This window comes from Thermobia domestica, chromosome 2 (assembly GCF_964235325.1).
Source record: "Thermobia domestica chromosome 2, izTheDome1.hap1.1, whole genome shotgun sequence".
NCBI lineage: Eukaryota > Metazoa > Arthropoda > Insecta > Zygentoma > Lepismatidae > Thermobia > Thermobia domestica.
In genome coordinates, this window is record NC_137455.1 from 128,069,506 (window position 1) to 128,096,110 (window position 26,605).

Genomic DNA, 26,605 nt, shown 5'->3' on the forward strand with positions numbered 1-26,605 from the left:
TCTGTTTATAACGTTAATGTATTAGAACGATACACTCATTGCCATTTGCTATTTTTGTTATGTGATATACGTAGCAGACAGTTTTCCTTACATATGTCTCAAAAATATTTTTTGATTTCGTTTGTGCTACAATGCAGTTTGTTTAAAGTAAACCGGTTCATAAATGACAAGTAAGAGAAATACAGAACTGTTGCATTATTATTATTATTATTATTATTATTATTATTATTATTATTATTATTATTATTATTATTATTATTATTGATATTTTTGAAACATCAGAATTACGTGCTTACGAGGATTCGTGTTGGCCTCCCTCCGAAAAGAAAACCTGGATACGTGCCTGCACTGAATGATAGACGTATGAGTCATGGTGTAGACGGGCGTGCTAGGCGATAGAGTCCAGAGCATCAAAAACAGACTAAGACCACAACTTGCAGTTCTTCTTGCCGATCGATGCTACTTTTTACCTGCAATGATATGTCGGATAATACGATATATGGAATAAACGAAGGTCAGATAAGCGAGACCATGGCGTATTGGTGTTTCATGCACCTAAACCTGTAAAATATTCGTGCAGAAAACATCTTTCACTTACTAGCTAAATTTGTGGTATGATCGCACATCTTGCCTTATACTAAAGAATATAAATCTAGAATATTTAGCTTTCTTTCTTAATAACGGGAAACTTGTTCATTTCATTATGGTAAATCACGTTTGGTACTAAGATGTCTGTTTCTGTCTATATATATTTTTCACACTTTATTGGAGACAAAATCGTTCTTTTTCCCAGAAAAGAGGATGAGAGAAGAAGCTATACAATAGCATAAACTGAAAACAATCGTTATTACTAATAGTACAGTAATTCTGAATAAATACGTCATCAGAGGAAACAAAAAGTTATTTCCTTATTATATTGTTTCGGTTCTTATTAACATAAAAACTATACACTTTATATAATGTTTTCTTAAAAAAAAAAAAAAGGATGGGATTCGATCTGGTATCAAAACAGTATAAGAACTACCAGTTCGCCAATCTACCCTCCTGACCACACAGACTACGTTTTGTTGCCTGTCTTTTTTTTTTTTTTTTTTTTTTTGACAAATGTTTATGGCCATAGAGCATGTTACTTCCCAACTTATGAAAACAGTATTCCTCTTTGTTTCTGTATTTGCCTACATCTTGGTTACAGAAGCAAATTTATATTTGGCAGACAACTTAAACCTTAGATTTGGCTCAGTGGTAGAGCGTTCACCTCTGGTGCATGGGGTCGCGGGTTCAAACCCTGCTCCCGCCAAGTGAACTTTGTGGTGGACAAACACCGTGTGCGTGGGTTTTCTCGGGGTTTTCCCGTTTCCTCCCACTTTCTTCATTCCACCATTTCATTCATTTCTCATAATCACCGTCTCCTTTAGCCTAACCGGCATAACCGTGGGACGTAAAACTCAAAGATTTCATTTCATTTAATTTTTTAAACCTTAGATTTAAGCCAACAAATGTAATATTTTACTCCACTTTCCAGTTCCTTAATTCAGCTCTCCTCCTACCAATCGTGTCATTCCCTCTGCAATCGTGCTCTGCTACTGCAAAATCCCTCGAAAACAGTATTGCCAGTATACACAAAACCGAGCATAATTTTGTTTTCTGCTTATATTTTTATTATTTTATTATCTTTTTTGGAAACATCTTCTTAAATGGATTGCTTTCTATTATCTCCACTTACTAATAACTGGATTTTACCCATAAACGTAAGGAAAATGGAATAATTGCGAAAAATCGTAGGTTACAGTATACGCTTTTTTTTTTTTTTTTTTTTTTTGCGCATGAGGGTACCATAGCTTCAGATTACAGTACCGTACTGAATAAAGACGTCTGAGTTTGGTTTATTTTAGTTCAGTTTACGAAGAGTGTCCGAATTCATTTCAATACTCTTAATTTGAGAATTTCATTCGAACTGTAGAATGTCACACTTTCTCGATATCTGTATATATACAGGGTGTTTCAAAATTAAGGTTTGGGGGGGTAATTGCTGACTTCAAGATAAGAAAAAAATCATAAAAACCTATGGAGGGAATAGTGTCATGAGCTGCTCAAAAGTATGAAAAATCTACGTACGTTACAACACCCTGCATTAGGTTATTTCCAACACGAGAAAATAAGGAGTAGCGGCCCATATCAGCGCAAAGGAAGTCACACATATGCCATCCAAAAATGCATATTTAAACAATATGTGCTCAAGGGATTTCCTACAGGACAATTCTCAAATTTACTCCCAACAGAACTGTCAGATATGCTGTCACTTATCGGTGGCTCCGAAGTAGAGAAAGGATAAGCCTTGACAGCAGTGAATACGGAATGCGTCAACGTTAAATGTTGGGGAATGCCAGCTTCAGGGTTCCTGTTACGAATAACGCGTGGTATAATATATTGTTTCAAAGTATATTTTTTTTAAACTTTTTTTTTTAACACGAATAAGCGTAAAATAATACATCGCCAATGAATTCGAACCCTAGATCAACCGATTGCAAAGCAAGAACACTAACCAAGTGCTAACCTACACCGTACACCTGCTCAATTAACACACCAATTGAACTTACACTCTCTCTTTTCCAGATGAAATGTTCTATGAATTAGATCGAAGAATAAACGAGACTAAAAGGCCAAGTGTGGTTGACGTGGACTTGGTGAGTGTCTTTTAGTATTCTAGTTAAAAACTTACACATTCTTATAAATTGTGTTATTTTTTTATGATTATGATTAATCAAGTTTAATTACTAATCGAGATTATAAGATTCATATTATATGAGAAGAAGTCAATAAATAACGAGCAGAGAATATTGCACAGAATGTTTTGCACTTACGTCAAAAGTGTTATCCAAAATTATTGAGCCATTTATCTCATTGTGACACTAAAACAAATAATGCCGTGAACCAAAACTTCTTTGGGTGCTGTTGGGACCAATTGCGCACGTACTCCTTGACTTCATCGTCCATTTGAAACCGTTGTTCCCGCAGACCTTTTTGAGTTTATTGAATATTTGAAAGTCACATGGGGATAGATCTGGACTAAAGCAGGGTGAGATGAAAAAGTTCCCACCTTAATTTCGGGAGAAGTTTCTTTGTTGCGTTTGATGTGGGTTGTTTAGCGTTGTCGTGGAACAGTAGGACACCATGAAAAAGTCAGCCGGAACGTTTCAGTTTGATTGCCTTCCGAACTTTGTTAACGTTTCACAATACCGCTGAGCATTGACCGACCTCCATGCTTCAGCATTTCGGCGAAAAGAAGTCTCTTACAATCGAAGAAGAACGAAAGTTTTACTTTGTCTGCACCAGTGTGAAGGGTGTTCAATTTCTTTGGTGAAGGAGAATGAGTGTGCTTCCACTGAAGACAGCTGTTTCGACGCGGGCTCAAAATGATTGCAACAAATTTCATTACTGGTAATAATTTCTATGAGAAAGTCGTCCCCAACGCAGTTGTAGCGCTGCAAATAGTGCAGGGACAGACCCATGCTTCGATCTTTTTGTTCTGGTAGTAACGAGTCCTGGTAAAGAGTCATAGAAGAGGAAATTAGTGTGGAAATCATAACACCAGGATCAAGAATTCACAAGTAAACATACAAAAACCGTTATTTATGAACTGCCGTTCTCTTTAATTAGTTAGTAGACAGATATGAATCAAGCCAGGTGATTGTTAAACAGGGATGTATTTATTTGTTTATTTAATATTTTGGGATCTCAGTTTTCGTTTATATGATAATACAAGAAGTCACATCAACAAATGGAGAAGTAATAGGTTTCGAACGAAGCAGACAGAAATGATCGCCAACAAGATCGCGGAACTGATAGAAATATAGAGAGTATTTAATGCATAGACTAGGAAAACACGCTGTACAAAGTTGAGTCCATTATTCTTATACGTATAGTTGCGTAGAGTTTCGTCCTTGTCTGTACTTTTCTTATTACGTTAAGTGTATGTACTATATACAGGGCATCCTACAGCGTGTTCAACGAATTCTTTTTGATACATAGCTTCAATTCCTGGTGGAAACTTCGTCTCATTAGCTTACATCTTAACTTATGATACGGAACACACATAATAAAATAAACAAACTTCAACGAGACAGTTTTTTATATTATTACAGTGTAAAGTTCATATCTTATACTTTCCTGAAATATCCATGCTTAATGCTAAAGTTTAGTCATGGAAAAGTACGTCAACAACAACTATTTAGAAACCAGTATCTCGGAAACCAGTAAACTGGATCCTCGGATCCTTTTATCAGCTGGTGATACATAACCAGATATTATCTTTAACTGGTGTTAACATGTAGTCAATTAATGCTGCTCTACTCAGAAGAAGACATTCTACAGTTTACATATGAAAAATATATCTTCTTTCTTTTTCTCTTTCTGCAAGTCGTATTAGCCGCAAAAGTTGCCTTGATTCGAGAAACTTCTTTAGCTTCGTACCTAATAACCGTGCTTCAATGGAACTGGACAGATAAGTTGCCTAGGACACGTATTATTTTTCGAGTATCTATACCTGAATCTCGAAAGAGGTGCCCGAATAATAGTAATAATAGGTAAAAAGAAGAAAGTTTATTTGGGAAATAATTCAGAAAATATTCTCGAATTTATGGATCGTGAGAAAGCCTGATTCATTCTGAAGACAAAGACATACTGTCCTTGAACCTTTGGTGTAGTTAACTCATGACTTCGAAGTTATTGTTTAGTTTGGAAACTGATGGGCATGTTACAGAATAATCTCTGTTAGTCGTTACTTCCTTCTACTTTTGAAATTGAAAAATCGTATATTTGATCGCATGCACCTTCGTATTGGGAAAAGTATAATTTTTATCGTAAGTATAATTTTTAGTAATTTTTTAGTATTTTTATCGTAAGTAATATAGTATCGTAAGTATAATTTTTAGTTGATTCAATCGTTTTCCTGTAACTTATGGTAATGATTTCAAATATATCAATATATCCTTCGTTAACAATTAAAAGAATTTCGTATTTTTAATGAATGATTTGTTTTCAGTTATTACTTTATTCAAGATATAGTCAGGCCCGTATTTAGGTAAGTGCTATTCTGTGCTTGAGCACAGGGCGGCAGAATGTAGGAGGCGGCTAAATTTTGTTACTTTTAAAGATTTACAATACAGTAATATTTAAAACTAGCAACCCGCAAAGTCCCGCACAAGCGCGAAAAAGTATTTAATGTGTTTAATTCGCTCTAATTGCAATAGTTACTAATTAGCTAGCTTATCCGATTATTTTTAAAAAGTCATCCCTTCCCACCCTTTAGAGATCTGCACGGGCTCGGGCCGAGCTCGCGGGCTTAAGCTCGACCCGGCCTACGGGCCGGACTCGGGCCTACAAAGCATGTAACAACTATATTTCTCGGGCCTAGTTTTCTAAATGTACTGCACAACGATATTTACTGAACTGTTCTTTCTGAATAATTATTATTACGTTAATTATTACGTCTGTAACTTGGGCTCATTTTGGGGTCTTTCATTATCACACGGGCTCGGACCTAAATGCTAAAACATATTTCGGACTCGGGTCGGGCCTCACATTATAAATGCATGGGCCGGGCCGGGCCCGTGCTAAAAATTCCGGCCCGTGCAGACCTCTACCACCCCCACCTGAAGTGGTAAGGATGAACTTGAACATCATAAAAATTGACACTGTTAAACTCCGCGACCTCAAAAATTATGAATTCAACACTAATATATGTCGTTTACGATTGCTTTTAAAATCTCGCCTCCTCCCTGAGAAGTGGAGTATGACCTTGAAGTTGAATTGCATTAGAACTGTCACTCTTAATCTCAGCGACCCCCAAAAATATGAATTCAACTCTAATATTGGTCGTTTTCTGGGGAGGGGGATTATGAGCGGAAGAGGCAAATTATTTAGAGCACAGGGGGCATTTTCGCCGATCCCAAGAGGTTCAGCCAAAACATGGCTGAAGTAGCAATCTTATTGGCCACGTACCGATGACGTCACTTACTATTACTACTACAACTGCTGCTGCTGCTTTTGCTTTGGATCTGTATAGTACAAGGGCAAACTTATTTTAATGAAAGAAGTTTAATGGAAATTTTAAAAAATAATCGTTAAATCACTTTGGATCTGTATAGTACAAGGGCAAACTTATTTTAATGAAAGAATGAAAATTTTAAAAAATAATCGTTAAATGACTTTCTACATATTATTTTTAATATTATTTTAACAAAAGAAATATTTTAAAAATAATAATAAAAAAAAAACTTTCCTTAGGCAGGAGGCAGGGCTTGAACCCACGCCAAAAACGATTTTTCTTACTAGCATATTGCGCTAGCTCACTCAGCCACTGAGAGCCGACAGCAGCTAACGTTTACTTTGTGCTATATGTATGTCATGACTCGTGATATCTTATCTGTATCGGCCAATCAAATCAAAGAATATCTGAAGCTCTTGGGATCCGCGAAAATGCGCACAGGGGCGCACAATACATATATACGGGCCGGATATAGTCTTTGGTGTGCATGTCCTGGTTCCATTTCTAGATGGAGCTCGAGTGCTAATGGCCTAAAAATCAAAATTGTGTGATATAAAATTGAAATAATACAAATTTTTAGATGAATTTGTTAACAGGTTTTTCACAGCTGTAAGACTTGTTTCTGAAGTTCTGCAAATCTCAGCAAAGTTTGTTGAATACACCAAAGAACGCTATATTGTTTTCAGTATGTTGAATTAATCTACTGTATTTTTTTAAGCATATTTATATGTTTTCCCCACAGTTTGTCAATCGAGTGACTGAGTCGGATCATTTAGAGGAAATGGAAGAACTTATTTATAAGCTAAGGATGAGTGCAAACACAGGTCTAATGCTGCCTTCAACACCACATGCAGTTATTCGCACAATGTTGAGTTTAGGTCATACAGATGATCTTTTGCGAATATTGAATGATAGACTGAACTACGGTGTGTTCCCAGACTATTACTGTTGTAATCTTCTCATGGATACGTTCCTGAAAAATAAAAACTATAGAGGTAAGATAGTTGTTTAAATTCTCTAGATTAGTTTGTGCAGAAAATGGGACATGAAACTTGTCAGAAGTTTCAATTTTGTGAAATTCTGTATTCAATCAAGTACATGATGTAGAAGTAATGGATTTATCTTTTAAATTAGTATTTTTCTTTCTTTGAAATATTATAAGTTCAATTAAATTTTACTTCAGTGAATTTAATTGACTGCAGTGGCGCAATGATAGAGCTCTCACTTCTGGTGCGTAGGGACCCTGGCTTTATCCAAGCTCCCGTCAAGTGGGCGTTCTTGTAGACAAAATCATGTACATGGGTTTCCTCGTGGTTATCCTGTTTCCCCATACTTTATTCCACCATTATTATCCATCTCATTAATACCGTCTCCCTTGCCTCGGAGCATATACATAAGATGTTAAAAAAAATGAAAACTGAAAAACGTCGTTCATATTGTTCGTTTTTTTCCTAATGTCTCGAAAATATTTCATACCCCTGTTTTGAAACATACGATGCAAGTAAATGATTTAGACCATTCTAGGTGTTATATTGTCATTTAATTTACAAGGATGAATTAAGAAGTAAGGTAGCAAATTAATTTCTGAACCTGTCTTTATTAATAGAAAAATGAAACTACTTCCAGATATCCGTAAGTATGAATATTCCATGTATGAATATCCTCCATGAAGATGTTTCTTGATGGATTGGTAGTCGCTGGTGTAAACAACTTACATATATTCTATAAATGCTTGTAATGATCTTATATTATAGAGCACCACCATTAGCAGCTAACTATCGAGCAAGTTTGGAAGCAATTCCACAGAACCACTTATTATTCTTGCTTTATTTCAAAACCAAATTGAACCTAAAATTATCACTGAGATTATACAATCTCTTAAACCACATCAAAGGCTCAGAACCCACAACATCTTGTGTTTCATATAAGAAACCGCCATAATAATATACGAATAAAAACCCAAACAACTAACAACTTCACAGGCTAAACTTACCACAAGGTTCAGTCACAAAAATGAATCACTTTCTGCCAGCTCCTATAAAACCTCTGAAACGCTTCCCAAAATCCACTCCCTCTTTAGGAAACTGTTTTATTTTTCAAAGTAAGTCTTTCACCTTATCCACCAATTCTCGATATCTCCCGAACAGCTCATCATAATTTTCTTTTTGTCTCGTGTATTTTCCTTTTCAAAAATTCACTTGTTCTTCTGTCGTCTCTAGCATTATCATATCCTTTTAAATTATGTAGTTAAAGTTTGTTTTCAATTGTGAACTTCTTCCCCGCATAGTGGCTAGTAAACTATCTAAAATTTTGCTTGAAGACACTCGATCTTTCCTCGTATACTCCTTACTTGAGACATTTCTGTCCACTTGGAGGCATATTTGATAAAAATGTTTTGTCTTCCGCATCGGAAATGTGACCAATAGACAAATCCAATCAGTATTTGATGACAGTGAATCTATGTAATATTTGTTCAAACTCGTCTTACGTTCTGAATTCTGATTATAAGAATAAAAGTCGGAAACTATTTCTATCATCTGTTGATCATCCATTAGATTAAGCTGTTCAAAGGTATTACTAGTCCTGCTTACGTTTTTATCGTTTACTACATTTGGGATACATTCCTCTTCTACCCATTGTTCAGGGTGTATAAAGTCTTGCCATCGTAAAACCTCTGATTGTTGTATTAGGTTAGGTAGGTTTGGTGCGTTATCTTCCTTTTGACCTCCATTTGAAATCTCTGTGATATGCGCTATCTCCTACGTCTATTTCAACATTTTCTATATTATTTGTTTGCATATTGAGTCCTTTTCTGAGCTTATCATTGATGAGTTAAAATGTTTAAGCCTCCACATGAAACACAGATTTTACCATGAGCTGCACACTGATGTATCCTATGATATTTAACACATTTGCCACAATGGATAATTTTGGTAGTGTCACTATAAGAAAATGTAGATGCCTCGGAATTATGTTGTCCTCTTTTACGATATCTCTGTTTATTCGATGTAGAAATACGATTGATACTTAAGTTAGTTTAGCAGTGTCATCTACTGTTATGTCTGTTCTGCGACACATGCTATATTATTAATAGCTTCCTGCAACGTTAATAGCTGTAATCATCTTTCTTCGAGCAGAATCATTTCTCATTCCAACAATTAGCTAGTCCTGTATTATTACTTCAGCTAAACTACTATATTCACAGTAAGAAACTTGCTTTCGAATTGCCATGACAAACTGCATTAAAAAATTGCTTCTGATTATGTCATTTTACGCAAGTAAAATCTCTGTGTAATAGGATTCACTTTTTGGCCATAATGTGCAAGTAGAATTTATTTAGTTCTTTGTAGATTTAGATTCTGTATTATTGAGTTGATTTTGAGTTTAACGTCCCGTTCAGCAGCGAGGCTATATGAGACGTGGACCTACTGATTAACGTGGAATCCGAACCACATGAGCTCCCGCCGGGAATCGAACCCGGGTCTCCCACGCCATAGGCGCGTATGCTAACCGCTTAGCCACGAAGGAGCTCGATTCTGTATTATGTGGTCATGTCATGTTATATGTGTCTTCAAATGCCTTTCTGCCTATGACAGTAAACAAGGTAGTCACTTTCTGTTCTTCAGTAACAACTGTAGCTATACACATGTATTCAAAACTTTTTACATAGCACAATATGTTGCCTGTGTCTGTATCGAAAGTCTCAAATGATGCCAAATGTGCCTACTTTAAAATGTGGAATATAACTTCTTTTGAGTACGATGTGCCAGTGTAGATAACTTACATATATTCTATAAATGCTTGTAATGACCTTATATTATAGAGCATCACCATTAGTGGCTAACTATCGAGTAAGTTTGGAAGCAATTCTACAAAACTACCGTTATTATTCTATCTTTATTTCAGAAGCCAATTGAACCTAAAACCAGCGCTGAGATTGTATAATATCTTAAACCACACCAAAAACTCAGAACCCGTAACATCTCTTAGATATGAGCCTTATGTTTCATACAAGAAACCACATAATGGTATACAAATAAAAACTCAAGCATCTAACAACTCCACAGGCTAATTTAACTACTGGGTTCAGTCACAAAAATGAATCACTTTCTGAACACTTCCCAACAGGTGGGTACTAAATCTGGTTGTAGAGAAGGTATTCCAAGAGCTTGAAGTGGAAAGAGCTAGACGTTTGTAATTGATCAACTTATTCGTCTGTGGTTGTTGACAAGAATCGTCTAAACCATTGCCCTGCCATTTACAAAACATTATACTAAACCCATTATTGTGTCCGGGACATTACATTCTCTCCGCACACCCCAATTTCACGATGAATGTTGGCCGATTTCGTCCATTGGCGTACCAAAATCGAATGACACATTGGACTATGTTTGCTGATGTATTGGCATTTTCATAATTGTCCCACTCGAAATTTTATAGTAGTGCGCCGAACCTACTTTCGAGAGTACTTCGCTGAACGATCTTTGATTTACAAGCACTAATCTAATAACGATTGGTTCACCTTTTTTGACAGTTACGGCTAGCATACGTTGGTATGCTAAAAGGAGGTGAACATGCCCGGTACAGCAACTTCCAAGTTCGTGCACATTTTGCAGGTGAGTGGCAACAGATCCGACAACTATCACAGCATGTCCCAGTCTACTCAATGACGTTATACTCCGGAGAATTGGGAGCCAAGACAACATAGAGAATTCATTATTGTGTTCTTGCAATAAGTCTAGTGATCTTAGGCCGATGACACGATGCATTGTGCTGTTAGAAAATGAGACTGCAATTGGGAAAGATCTGGAGATATACGGATGCAGATGGCCAGCTAAAACGAAGTATGTAGCATTCACCATTCGGTGATTGTGGTGCACCAAGAGAACTCTCCTCAGACCATGACACAAGCATCACGGGTGAATTTAACTCCAATGGTGGAACGAGGTAGTTTGGCTTCATGCTGTTTATGCCATATACGAACCTGTGCATGGGCACAATTAAGCAGGAAACGAGACTGATCACTCCACAATCCATTAACGTCTGTCTTGGTTGTCGGTAATGACATGAAGTGAGCAGGGTTTGTCTGAGACTGTGGATTCGCAGCCATCGGAAAGTTTCCGTGGTGGAAATTGGTTATAATTGTTCGCTGTGGTTCTGGTGAATTAGATGTTGCGCTGTGGTTCGTCGTTACTGGGCTCTGTTCTGACATCTGCCGTCGCCTCTCAGATCAGTTATATAAAGGTAAATAAGAAAGTTCTGTCGCTTTTTCACCCACTACCTTCGAACATCGATATGTCAGCTAAGACGTACCTGAAAGATCAAAAATAGTCATTATCAGTATCGACGATCTTCTGCCAAAGTTCTGGAAGGCCATGTATTCCATCACGGTAGAACTTGGTGGGCCATGAAGCGAAGAAAGTATCAAGTGCATTTTGCAACTCTACTAGGGATTTGAACTGGCGTCCTCTATTGTTTCCCATCCAAGGCGTAGAATAGTGTCACGGGTCATCCTAGCCACGTTGTCCTATAACAGGAGGACCCCTTTGCAATTCAGAAGTGCTGGCTCCAGAGTTTGAGTTTTTCTTGAACATGGCTCAACTGCTGACAGAACACAGTTGCATTGATACTTTGACCTGTAGCTGTTCCCCATGCACGATGCCGCGAGCAGTCCACCAAACACACAGGAGGACCTTCTTCTGGTGCAGTGTTGGTTTCGGCTGTTTTGGAACCGGTTCATAGGATGCTAACCAATGATGACGGCACTAGGGGGCTTCGTACAGGACTCACTTGTCATCACATGTCAATACCCTGTCCAGAAATGGCACCTTCCTCAGACGAGACAGCAAAGAAACACAGGTGTCTGCTCGCCTTGCCTTCTTACCCGGCGTCAAATCATGTGGGACCTATCGACCCAACTAGTAGTGCTTTCCAAGTTGATAAAGGTGCTGCCGAATGGTTTGTCCACTCACATTGAATTGTAGTCCCAGTTTCTCACATGTCTGGCCACTGTTCGCCTCAATTGTTGCGTGAAGATCTTCATTTTGTACATATGTTGGTCGTCCGGCACGTGATGCGTCTTCGAGTATTTCATCACCGTCCTTAAACATGTTATCCGCATAGACACGACACCCTCACCAAAGGTCTGGCATATCTTCCGCCCCGCTACGACGGCGTTTGACCCCAGTTTGAACTCGTACAGCATACACACCCTTATGACACTCTGTGGAGGTCCCATGTTCACTCTGTCCTTACGCAAGTTCACGGTGTAACTGAACTGCCACAACCAGATAGTGTGTTGGATATAACCACACCAACAATTGACCTTCGCCTTATCTCCATTCGCATTCAGTTCACGGTGTGAGGGCCAATTGAACACAGACCTCCATAAAAAGCGACAGAACTTTATTGGTTACCTCTATATGTGTTAGTAATAGTATACTCTTCTGATTAAAGTCTGGCATTAGTTTACCCAGTCTTGGTATACCATAATACGGTAACAGTCATCAAGTACGTCTATTTCTGATACTTGCACCACTACGTCACAATATCTTTTCACAATTAAATATGCTAATGTCACAGCGTTACCTGCAAGCCTATTGTGACGTAGACTCCTTACGGTATCGTGCTCTTAACTACATTTTCCCCTAAGCCAAAGATTTTAAGTATATTTCAGTGCCAGCGACATCTTACTGGTTATTCATTCTGTTTCTGTTATATAGATCGTGTCATATTATGCATTGATTAACTCTTACAAAGAAATATTCATGATATTAACTGTCGCTTGAATATCAATTGTAATACACTCACATCCAAAACTTAAGTGAATTGAGGATAACAGTGACAATCATGAACAATTGAGCCAAAAATGTTTCTGCTCCTCAGGACCGTTGAACGAATATCTGTGGACAATAAAATCTCTTGCAATAACATATGAACACTAAAAAATATGACTTCAAACATTCACGTCATGTATTGTGCATCTGTTAGCCGTTACAAGTGTGTGCTTTTGTTGGCAGAAATGTTCAGTACGGAGTGTGGTTACCACGAAGAGCTATGCAGGCTGCACAACGTGCACCTATACTACGGATTAGACCATCAAGCAGCTACTGTGGTAAAACATTCTACTCTTGCACAAGAATTCTGTACAGGTCATTAATTGACCGTGGTGGAGGTGTTAAGTCTGCAATCCGTCGTCCGAGAACATCCCATGCATGTTTAATGGGATTGAGGTCCAGTGGCCGCACTGACCACTCGGAATGCATGATGTCTTCATGCTGCAGGTAATCCTCCACTAACTATACCCTATGTGAATGTACATTACCATTTATGAAACGAAATGCAGGCCCATATGTATCATGGAACAGTCAGACACTGTTCAAGGATGACATTCCTGTATGATCTAAGCTGTCTCCGTCTGAAACTGAAACATATGAAATGCTACATGATGCTGCCCCATACCTATCCCTTCCAACAACACTTCAGTGGTGGTAGCGTGTTCCTGGTGTTCTCCAGACAAATAGGCTGTGTAAATCACTCTCCAAACCGAATCGTGACTTTTCACTGAAAAGTACACTACTCCACTGTTCTGGGCTGTACACCACTATAGGCGTCCCTGGCCCTGCTGTTGTGTGAGGAGATTCGTGTAACCACTGGTATACAAATTAATGTAATACGTGGGTCCCAATGACTGTTCCAAGGTATCGAGCTAGTGTACTGCTGTGCTCCTTGGTCTTTGTCGAGCGTTTAAGACTAGATAATGATTCTCACGCGGCATTGCACGTCGACGACCTCCATCATACTACCTTTCAATGTTTTCACCAACCAGGAAACGATTCCACAGTTGGCACACAACACTGCGACGAACATTCAAATTCCTAAACATACTCTTTTAAACGTTCACTATGACCGATATGCATTGCACACTTCGAAAATCACAACTCACTGAATCTCCCGCCAAACATTCTTCGTGTTATCGCAATGATAGAGGGAACCTGGGTTACCGAAGAGGCTAGTACGTACGTCATTTCAGTCATGCGTGCCAGCACGATGTTTGGCATTCACAGGATTAAAATTACACAGAGGTTAATTTTTGAAATTAACATTCCCTTGAGTTTTGGATTATATATATATATATATATATATATATATATATATATATATATATATATATATACTATGTCCTGTCCTGTTTTCATCTTCTAAAAGTGCCATGAGGAAGGCGCTGAATGATGCCAAGATTACAAAAGCTTTAAGTTTTATAGTATTTAATATATATATATATATGCCTTGATACAGTGAAACTTGCTGTAAGAAGTGTAATCAAAATATTCCCATTTGAATTGTCAGCCCTTGATATTACTTTGTTTTATTGCTTTATTTGAAAATAGAGTGACTGTGCAATTTCGTTGTTCATAATATAGATGCTGCTAAAATTGGCGTTCTTCAAATGCTACAAGAAGAGTGGGAGCATCCAATTACCACATACCTTTCTATGTATTCGTGTCATATGTATCTAAGGCATCCTGAACCACAGCCATGGGAAAAGGAAGAACCGAAAGAGGAAGACTCAGGAGAAGAGGTGAGTGAGAAGCAAGATAAAATATATTTTATGAACTTAATTTCCCTTTACACTAGAAATGAATCCGACCAACAAATCATACATTATATACGTACATAAATGCCTGGTTGATTACTTTTCCTCTTAATTTTCGTACCAGGACTATATTTCTCATTTTCCATACCACTATTTGTCGTAAACTGGTGGAATTATACATAGGGATAGTGTAATGTCCATAAAACAAGCATCGATTTGATGTATTGTGCTCATGAATTGGAAAACGGGAGCAATTTTGTTAATGTTTCTTTTTACTGTTTTTATTAATTACGAATTTTTTCCTTTAATTGTTTTCTTCAAACCAATATAATGTGTCTCGCAGACAGGGACAGATTTGAGTAAACACATAAAGTTACATTATGTTTACCATATCACTAACACAATGGTTCTCAACTAACATAACGACGTGTCATTACAAAAAGTAGATCACCGTAGAAAAACTGTTAAGAACCACTGCATTAATATTCTAATCGCAAGAGTAAGCGTAGTTTTATATATATTTTTATATAGTAAGACGGTTTTGGAATTATTACATAGTTACTTTCTCTGGTATAGCATTATGCCATTAGTTGTTCTTGTCATAATGACGAAAAAGATTTTCCATAATATTCCGGATAGAATGGTTTTCAACACAGAAAGTTTGCTGTTAGTATACTACTGTATAAACCATGTAGGAAGAATGTGAGTTGAGTTCATTAAGGTAGCGTCGTCTTCATTTGCATTAGTTAAATATTTTTATTAGTACCGTATTGGGCTGAATAGTGTGACTTGGAATATAAGACCCAATTTTTTAATTAATTGGAAATATAAAAGTACCGAACTTAAAATGCTGGTATTACACACCCTTTGAAAATATTATTCAGGATCCGGCAGAGAAACCTGGCGGTTTTAAAATTAGAACTGATCGGACTGATTATTTCACATATGATCATTTATTTCCGAATTGCACTGTAAGCCAAAGCGTTTTGCTTAAAATTAATTACGAAACATACCGCACTTACCTTTAGAAAAATTAAATTTCTACGTTTTTTCATATGTTTAAGAGCCGTATTCATGATTAGCATAACTGAAAGTTTATTATTTATTCTTGCGCAGACGTCATTGTCGAGGGGGTTGACCGTGACATTGTATTAGCTCAGATCATTTCAGTTGCCATGGAGCTTTGGTCACCAGAACATCAAACATACATTCATCTTAGAGACCTCTTTTAAAAACAATGAACAAACAATGACTTTTACTCAGTGCATTTCGCCGGCAATTTAACACTGGTTGGAATCATTGTTCCAAGCCCCAATACATTCCTTTTGTGAGATAAAAACTCTCGGGTAATAGCTTGCACCATAGAAAAGAGACCTTCAGCAAAACCACGTATCATTCGACAATGGGGAAAAATGTGTTCACAGTGGGGGAAGTAGTAATTTTTAAAAGATAGGAGCGGTATGTTTCATACCTAATTGTTGTAAGCAAGACATTTTGAGTTCCATTCGGACATAAAATATAATTTGTGAAATAGTCATAATTTGGAAACCCGAACCCTGTTTAATGGAAAACTTGCCAATATAAAGTCTTTTTAAGATTTAAATCGCAGTCACGGGATTATACTCAAATAAATTTGAATATCTTATGGAAGCATAGCGAAAATATATTTATAGTAATTTTTAGATGTCAGTCAAATCGTACCATAAAAAGATGTGTTCCCATTACCTATTTCCTATCCGTTCGACCTTGACGATTTATACAATGGCATGGCTCGATCATCGTAGGAATGTGATACAGATGTTATAGTCATGTTTTCGGTGGTTTTCAGGTGTCATAAAATAATCATTTTTTTTTCTTTCTGAGCGTAAAGAGCTAGGCTGTGATTATACATAATACGAGTATGTTTCTTTATGAAACTGTTGTTATACTAAAAAAGCAGACCGAATATCATTAAGAGGCCTCATCCCGGCGAAATTAAAATATCGCAAATTTTACAGTAATTATGTGATATCTTCAAATAGATAAAATATAATTGAAATGTGGAACAAGAGCGCCCTAGACAATATTATTTTGCGTGAGGTACTGTTATCACAAGTCACCTAGCGGCTTTCAGTTTTCAGCCGTTTAGAAACGCGAAAATAAATGACGATTTTCAAAATGGCTCGAAATCGAAAGGAGATAAGTGAGTCGTGATAACGGTATCTCATGTAAAATGATATTGTCTAGGGCGCTCTTGTTCCACATTTCGATTATCTTTTATCTATTTGAAGATATCACATAATTACTGTAAAATTTGCGGGATTTTAATTTCGCCGGGTTGAGGCCTCTTAATGTTGGTTTTGTTCACACTTCAGACCCATCCTATATACCTATACGAAATATATATATATATATATATATATGTGTGTGTGTGTATTGAACTAAAAAATGTTCTTTTTACATTTTTATTTTCAATGTACAGTGTGTTAAATAATACTTTTTTTTCTTGTTTTAATTCAACACACAGGTACGTGTACGTGTTAAATACCTCAGAAACCCGTATTTCGATGATCATTTTGATCTTCGAGATCCTCAGTTTTTGATCGGAAAGACACTAGCTACAGCAGGAAGGTCAGTGGCAGCTGATTGTGATATTGGAAGAACGTACGAGATTGCCGGCTGGGGTCTTTACAACAAATGGGACAGAGCCAAAAGTGCGTTATCTCGTCTGTCTTCGAAGTCTACGATTTTCAAAGAAGGGGTAAGTTGGTATATGTATGAGATTATTTGGTCTCGGTAAATTACCTGGGTATTTCTTATTTACGAACAGCATATTTTATTTGGTTATTTTCATACTACAGAATATTTCGATACATTAATATTTCTTAGACATTGAGGAAACAAATTGGAAATTCATAATGAAGCCAGCAACTAAATTACTGAAACTAAATAAAAAGCTCGACATACACCCACATAGTGGATATACAGAAAACCTAATTTTAATGAGAATACAGAAATACCTTGCATAACGTGGTTTCGAGCAACGTGGGTTTTGCTGTAATGCGGTTTTTATTATTGTAAATATTTACGAATTGTAAATAGAGTATATCCTTGGGATGCTTAATTTATTACAGAAAACCACTTCTCGCTGTCTATTATGGTTCATATTGTTATGGCGATCAATGTTAAAACCAGACGTGGTTGATTTCTGCTCACTTCCGGTTTGAATAGAAGATTAAGAGAGATGATTAGACCTATTCTTAGAATGCTAAATTGCTTTCAAAGTACCGCTTTTCGTTTTTGCTCTATGTAGTGTGTTGAAACCGGAACTCGTGGATTTCTACTACTTTCAGTTTTAGTAGAGAATTAGGGACCTTAATCGATTGCAGTACCATTTCCGATTTCAATATCGTCTCCAGAAACAAACTCGATTTCTGATTTTTGACACTCTATATTCTGAGAAATTTTATGGTGATTCATCAAGTAGTTGTTGAATAGTTTTTGTCTCCCACACGAACAGACGGACGAATAGAGTAAATATATAAAGGAGTGTTGGTAAACCAAACTCCTGAGCAAGTAAGTTTTGTTTCACAGTCTGAAACTACGATCGATTTTCAAAAAATGCGAATTCATTTAGTACATCTACGTATATCTGCATGTTGCAATGGAGGAAGGATCAGAGATAGAACCTGTTCCTCGGACGCTGAATCCAAGGAGTAATCTACACCCCCACCCCCCAATTTCTTTACACACACCCCTGGATGGAAAAGGAATACTCCCCCAAATCCAATTGTATCATTCAGTATGATATAGGTTATTTATTACATCAAGTTAAAAAAGGTTTAGTGTTTAGGAAAGAAGGTAATATTTTTATTTATTTATTTCACCTCATTCTCATGCACAACTTCGAGAACCACATGACAATGTTTCGGGTGGTGTTTCGATCAAAACAATTGACAAAACACACCCGCTCATACCTACTCTCCTGGGCTCCGCGGTCATTTCCAAGAAAAGAGATTGATGGACAGATGCAGATGACTGAAATTGGCAACATCTTGAGCGGTCATTCACCTACCTCTTCCTTAATAAGAACAAATGTGACAATATAATAATAAGCCTATACCAGATTCAGTTGGTAAGTGGTGTATCAACGGACGGAAGTTAGAAGGGTGTAGTCAAAACGCTTTTAGAAATGATGAGATCGATCGAGGTAAGAATTATATATATATTTTAGACTGAGTCTAGTGTTGTGCTTAAATTTTTGTAAAGTATATTTTTATTCACGTAAATTCATTGAGCGGATTATTAAAATTACATTAAAAACACAAAACGGAAAGATACACAATATTTGTAAATTGAAAAACTGGATTTCTGGAAAACAATTAAATCAATGAATAATTTTCTTATGAAAGATATTCAGAGCCAACAACGTAAATTTTGGTAGGTTATGGATATATAAGAGATCATCATGCGGGCCACCTAATGAAAACTATCACAGTAATCGAAACCTCTAAGAAGAAACCATGCACTTTTCATTTGGGTTTTCAGTATAGACAATATCGAATTTCAAGAACGGGAACATAATTTGGAGGAAACAAATATTGTCCCTTTGATCTGCGGTCTCTTACCAACAAGAGCTAGTAAGACGTGTCAGGGATTTTTCAGTTTGGTGGAGGCTAATATTAATGATTGGAATCTGAAATTAATCAAATTGGATTTCGAGCAAGCAGCAATAACATCTCTAAGAGCACTGTTCCAGCAGGAAACGCACATTAGTGTGTATAATTTCCATTTTAATCAGTGTTTGTGAAGGAAGGTTAAGGAATTGGGACTTATAAATGACTATAAATCAGTATGTGCTACTGTTATGTGTTTATCTCTAATGTACTAATTGATCGCTATTATAAATCATGAAAATAAATTACTAATTCATTGAACTTAAATTTTGACTTCGTCTTATGCTTATTTCGAGCTAGATCTGACCAAAAATCACTAAATATGCTCATAACAATGGACAGCTGTGTGCAAAGTAAGTGACTTGTGATAAATGACTCTACAGACAAGTTGCTCTTTAGATAATTCCATAATACTTTCTCGTAATTAGAAATATCTCAGTATGTTGAAAATGCAGAAAGAAGAATATTATATTTCAACTTTGAGTAAATACTGGCATATAGTTATTGGAAAACTGTTAAGAGACCTATAAAAGAAAACCAAAAATATAAATATTTCTAGAAGTTCCCTTTAAATATCATGGACAAGCGTTTGATTAATCACAAATAAGGATTTGTTTATATTTTTTCAGTTTTGGCCAATCACAAACAAGCATTTCTTTATATCTTACCATGTATTGTAGTAAATGTTTTTTTCACTTTTCTGTATAAGTGATAGTTATACTTGAGTTTACATGTTGCTAGTGTTCTAAGAAAGGTTTGTATGTATGAATGGTAAGTTAATTTTTTTATATTCTGAAAGAAGAATTTTTACTCTGCTTTTAGTATGCAAAAAAGCCCCGAGTCCCCTGAAAAAGTCATGTTAATCTCCCCTAGAACAACTTACTGGCTACACCAATGTTATAAATGTTGGTCTTTGTATAGCAGTTGTGATTATTCTCTAACTGAACACCCGAAAATATCCTCTCTTAAGTTGGAGAATAACAAGTTATTTCGAATAGTACCGCAAATGTCCCAGTACCACAAATGTTGATACTCGAAGTAACGCAAATGGTGATATCACAAGTGTTTTCGTTTCGATGTAGCCTACAGTAAAGAAAGCTGCATTTTCGGGAGAAACCTGTCGCTTGGGAAATTCCCGTAATTGAACGCACAAAGCATCGGAAGGGAATACTTCAACAATAAAACTATTTATTTTACGCTGGAATATACTTAATTTCATTTAAGGTATTTTGAAACATTTACTTTATAAAATATGCATCATATCTTTGTTAATTGTTTTAAATTAATTTTCGGGAAAGAGCCGTCTTGCAACAAGTGCTCGGGAAATTCCCGTAATTGAACGCATGAAGTATCGGAAGTGAACTTCAACAATGAAACCATTTATTTTACGCTGAAGAATATTTATTTAATGTAAGACATTTTGAAACATTTATTTTATAAAACATGAATTATATCTTTGTTTTTAATTAATATATTTTGCATTCATATTCATATTTGGCGAACGTTACTGAAGCTTCTGGGATGACTCGATCTACATTTGTTCGTTCGTCTGCCTGTACCATACGCACTACAGGGTACAACTTTCGGTGTTTTAAGTTGAAATTTTCAGAGTAGAAGCACGAGACACTACATTAGTTGTATATATTTGGTGGCATACCAACGTAAAATTTCAAAATGGCGGTCATTTTCTTCAAAATAGCGGATCGTTATCCGTGCTACAAAGCGGAATTTTCGGTCTTTTAAGTTGGAATTTTGAGGGTAGAAACACGAGACATTCTAAATTTGCTATACAGATTTTCTCGGTGATCCAATGTAAAATTTTAAAATGGCGGCCATTTTTTTCAAAACAGCAGTGAATAGAAAATTGTTGCAAGTTGTGACAATGACAATCTTGAAATATAAATCATATTTTAACACTTTTACCCCAAAGATATTGAAATATTTCGAAAAAAAAAAAATTAAACCCAAAAAAACCCATATGGGTCCAGGTGGGTTGACTTTTTAAAAAAAAATAAATAAATAAAACGGGTTTTTTCAAACCCTAGCTTGAAGAGAGGTAAATCGTAGTTTTCCAGAAGTTCGCAAACAGCTCTTAATATATCATCACCAATCACAATGTCATATAAGCTTTGAAATTCCTGTACACATCCAGGACTAACTATTTCAGAAGGTTTGACCAAACAGTTTTCTATAAACCACCTTCCGTAAAAGATTTAAGAGTATTCAGCTATCATCTTCGACAATGCATAGCTTGCATCGAACGTAGCTTCGCCCTCTTTACCTAATTTAGTAAGCATACTTTGCTGTTGCTTCAGTCCTGCCTTCAACTCCTTGAGCTTTTTTCTCATTAATCCCTCATATTGATAGTGACGGTTCACGTTATATAACTTGAGTACACTAATGGTAGATTTGCACGCTAAGCATGCAATTTTACCTTTCACTTCAACATAAAAATACTGCAATTCCCATTCTTCGAATCTGCTAATGGACGATTTTTCGTTCACTCTTACTTAGTTTTGAATGAGCATAATTCTTCGGAAACTAATTAACCTAGCAACTAAAGAATTGAGCTGCACTGGCTGTACTTACTGCAGGAACTTAATTGCCTAAATAGTTAACCGTGGAATCTTCGGGAAGAGTATGTTAACTTCCACAGAATTTTCTGGATCTGGCCGCGAGATGATAGGACTGCTCTGATATTACGCGAAGACTCACGAATTGTTGAGTGTAAAAGAAATCATCACAATTTTGTAAATAGGTAAATTGTATATTTTTTATGTTCTCGGGGTGGACTGAGGGCCGCAAAGTTGACATTCTACTGTAGAGTTTAGCGGGTGGTGATGGTATGTTTTCTTGAAACGCTGAATCGTTTGCAAGAAATGTTTGTCGCTGTCTACTACCTTTTTTGTTCTATGACGATAAAATTTGAATCCAGAAATTTTTGATTTCCACCACTTTCAGTTTAAGTAGAGGCTTAATGAAAGAGATGGAACTTAATCTTGGAACGCTGAACTGATTGGAAAAACACGCTTTTCGATATCTTTTATCATATTTTGCTTATGGAAATCAATGTTGAAACCGGAAATACTAGTAAATTTCAACCACTTCCGGTTTCGGTAGAATGTTGTAGATTGTGATGATATGTTTCTTGAGATAGTGAATGAATCGAAAAAAAAAAAAAAAAAAAAACAGCTTGTCACGATCTACTTCCATTTTCGTTCTATGGCGATAAACATTGAAATCGGAAATGGTTAATTTCAATCACTTCTGGTTTGAATATAGGGCTAACGGAGAAGTTGGAACCTATTCTTGAACGCTGAATCGATTGCAGAAAACTGCTTCTCTATAACTCTTTATGTTTGTGAGCTGATACCGTTTGACAGACAGACGGACGGATGAATATAACCGTTCTGTAACACTTCCGACACTTATGCATAGCGTAGTTTGGATGTCTAATAAGGGAATGTATGTTTCAATGTTATCGAGATAACCGCTCCTAAGGGGAGAAAGGGAGCCATTAGTATAATATTCAGATTTTCCTTTCTTAGTTCAGAAAGTGCCAAATGTAAGAATTTTCGTGAGTTGGTGCTCAGAAATTCCGTACGTAATTTTTTCATTAAAAACGATTGAACACTTACATCAGTGTTTTTCAAAATATCGATCCTGTAGGGGGCAAATAGGGCTAATTTCTACAATAGTCAGATTTGCAGTTATATATTTATTACACATTACTCTTACTGTGAGAAGAACGGGCAGTTTTACTAGTACTGTGTAAGTTGAGCCTAGCATTGGCTTGTGATATGACGAAAACTCAGATTATCCAATAGGCACAGAGACCTGTGGAAGAAAGAAAGAAATGGATGATTGAAACAACTTTAACAGATTGTTTTATCACAAAGTAAATTTAACCATTAAAAATTTATTTCAAATTTTTAAATCTTTAAAACGATTTTCTATATTATTGTAATGAACAATCTAATTATATGTAACGAATAATTTCAATTTCATCTCACTGTAAATAGACCTTAAACAAAGCAGATTTACATAGCGAAGATGTTTCTTGGGACCAATTAACTACGTTACGCAAGGTATACCTGTAGTATTGAATTTTACTATCAAAAAGTAAAGATGACGTGGCGCAATTGCTACAACTCCTCCTTAGTAAGTAATTAGTGCAATAATGACATTATTAAAGATGAAAGTTGCTTATAATAATAGTAGTAAACCCAATCATTTCCAAGTCATACTCTATGATGTTATAGTTCGTAAACCCATCATTTCAAGTCATGCTCTATAATGTTATAATTCGTAAACACAATCATTTCCAAGTCTTGCTTTATGATGATATAGTTGGTAAACCCAACCAGTTCCAAGTCATGCTCTGTGATGTTATAGTTCTTCTATTCTCAGTAAAACAGAGTAGTAGACGCACGGTAGCAGGCTATCGTTTGTAAAGGCAGTGGTGGTAGGCAAACGAGAACATCAATGGCAGAGTTGATAATTTTGCAGATAAGCCTTTGTGGATCCATAACAATCATACACTGCCAAAAGTTCTATAAAAAATTCTCCTGCCTCCCTTGCTTCTCTTCTTCAGAGTATAAAAGCATGCTATGACGTCATACCTCAGCCAACTGAAAATGACTGCTTAAGCCTGTTGTATTCATATAATCGTATAATTTTATATTTCAGGTAACGATTTTCCAGGATGCACTGAATAAATTGCCTGATACGGAGGACAAACAAAAAGAGAAACTACTAGAGGAATTTTCAAGTTTGTTCAAAACTTTAGAAAGCAGTAACGCAATTAAGGATGGTGATTTGTTAAAATGCACTGAAGAGAAAATAAAACAAGTTGTAGCATTCCAGGAACAAAAGGACATAGAACACCAAATAAAGTTATATTCTGAGTGGGAGAAACTGAGAGAACAACAATTACAAAAGGAAATTGAAGAGTATCAGAGGCAAGAGAAGCTGAAGTTAATAGAAAAGAAGAAAAAAGAATTAGCTGAGAGAGAAGAACTCTTATTCTTCTTTGATAACGAAGAACAGATAATGTTGAAGTTGCCCAAAGAAAAGAAAGTAGAACCACCGAAACCTGGAACTAAGGGTGCAAAGAAGAGAAAAGAAAAAGAGGACTTATCATATGTGCCGCCTGACGTTAAGAAAAGCTATGGAAGTTGATGTGTGATGGATGTTGTATATAAATATGTGTGTGTATGTATATAGAGTTACGAAAGTGAATTTCGTGTGCAGCGCTCTAATTTGAGTACAACCGATTGTGTGTACAAAATCAAAATAATAGGTTGTACTAAGTTTACCTACCCCTGATCTGACAAATATGATTGATTTTCAGGTAGTGAATCTTCTAATTTTGCAATGGTGTAAGTATTCAATGGAAACACCAACTTCAAATTACTATATCTTTTTATAGTTTAACCAATTACACTGGACTGGTACATGTATGAATATATGCTTGTCTATATGTTGTAAATTCAGATTATTTGTGCTTCATCCGCAATGATCTTGTTAACTATTAAAAAAAAAAAGTTTGTCATAGGCTGTTCTCGTTCGTATTAATGAAAGTTGATTTATATATGCTCCTGACAATAATTCCTGTTTTATACATGCCAAACTTCCAAGATTAAAGGTAGGATTTAATACGACGTATATAGATGCAGATATCATCGATTTATAAAACTCAGTGTCAGTATTTGCACGAGTAGAAGATATATTGATTAGTGTTTAAAGTGTGTTGCATACGTCTCACTTAGTAAGTTGAAAATACAAATATATATAGTATGAGTTAGTTGTAAGAAGAATCTAATGATGCATTATTTTATTCTAACAACCATTTATCCAGCCAGCATGGTCGAAGACTGTCAATTTCTTAGACGTTAGGCTGGAAGTCGCAAGATTTGTGTGTCGCAGATTCGAATCCTGCTCCATTGATGTTACACATTATCCTTTCACTCCATTTCATTATCATCATTCATTTCTCATCGTCACCTTTAGCTTAAAATGTAGAACCGTTGGATGTAATAACTCGAAAATGAATAAACGATGTATCTGACAATCTGTTATTAATTTATGATCCATTGGGAATTAATCTAATACGTAATTGCGGATAGGATCGTACATGAAGAATTGTACAGTTACTTTGTAAATTATTACAAAACTGAAAAGTGTTGTTTATAAACACTAAAGCATGAGGTCGCCGATATACATGGTTGAACTTTCTGTTGGAGTCGTTATGTAAAATTTTCAGGTTATAGCCTATCTTTTCTTGTGTGTGTGTGTATTTTTGCAATACTATCCCTGTTTGTACTCGCATAAGTTTAGTACCTAACTAATTGATACCTTAAAATTATTGGTACATTTTCCAATACCAACAGCTTTTAAGGCTATAGTCCCTTTCTAACAACTCCCTGCACATCCTGATTTAATTTTGGGAAGGTCTCAACAATTTTAGAAAAATGTGTTTATGAGCTGCTGATTTACCTGTTTTCTGGTGATTTCACACTTGAATTAAATATTGTTTCTATAATTCTGTTCACAAAACCTAGACTGCTTCAGAGACTAAGTCCAAAGAAGTAGAACCTAGATTTTTACGTCCCTTGGCTCTGCTAAGAAGGGAAATCTATTTTCCCTTCGTTTTTTTATGGTGCAACATGCGTATTCTTTAATAGAAATAGACTACCTGGATATTGCTGCCAAGTAAATAACAAGTGACGTGTAGAAAACAAATAAAATCTGCATTTTATTGACAAGGAGCATCCATGTATGAATGTTAGAAATTTATATCACAGCTCTGTAATATAGTAAGAAATCGAACATTCAATAAATTTGCATATTTCATCAATGTGTAATTGGTGTACAAGAGACTCTACAAGCAGGGCCGGATTTAGGCATGGGCCACATGGGCTCGGGACCAGGGCGGCATATGGTGGTTTTGATCAATTGTCGGTGGATCTGCTGAAAAGGGCGGCAGTACATAGATCGACACTCATATTTGTGGATGAACTGAAAGGTATGTTTAAATTCTATAAGATGGCTGGTGAGAAAAAACTAGACTGTCCAGACTGTTCTTGAAACTGATGGTGAATGCATAGAAATCAGGCCTAAAAGATTAAGAAAAAGGAGGAAATTCTTTGATGAATCAGAAGAGGGAAGGGTGATAGAAAACCCAGATCATCGTCTTCAAGAAACCTTTGTTGCAGTCACTGACAAGCTTCTTTGCAAATTGAACAAGAGAATCGCGGTCTACAATGAATTTCTCAGCAGATTTTCCTTCTTAACAAATCTGTGCAA

General features: G+C 36.1%; 1 protein-coding gene across 1 annotated transcript in view; it reads left to right on the plus strand.

Moving 5' to 3' along the window:
* LOC145675484 (small ribosomal subunit protein mS27) overlaps positions 1 to 25,381 on the plus strand; it is a 38,167-nt gene extending 12,786 nt beyond the window's left edge. Inside the window, exons 3-7 of the mRNA XM_081745926.1 lie at positions 2,614 to 2,684; positions 6,789 to 7,041; positions 14,470 to 14,627; positions 17,149 to 17,382; positions 23,987 to 25,381. Of these exons, the coding sequence (XP_081602052.1) occupies positions 2,614 to 2,684; positions 6,789 to 7,041; positions 14,470 to 14,627; positions 17,149 to 17,382; positions 23,987 to 24,478 (1,208 nt within the window). The 3' untranslated portion in view covers positions 24,479 to 25,381. The remainder of the gene's footprint in view (positions 1 to 2,613; positions 2,685 to 6,788; positions 7,042 to 14,469; positions 14,628 to 17,148; positions 17,383 to 23,986) is intronic.
* Positions 25,382 to 26,605: the final 1,224 nt, after the last annotated feature.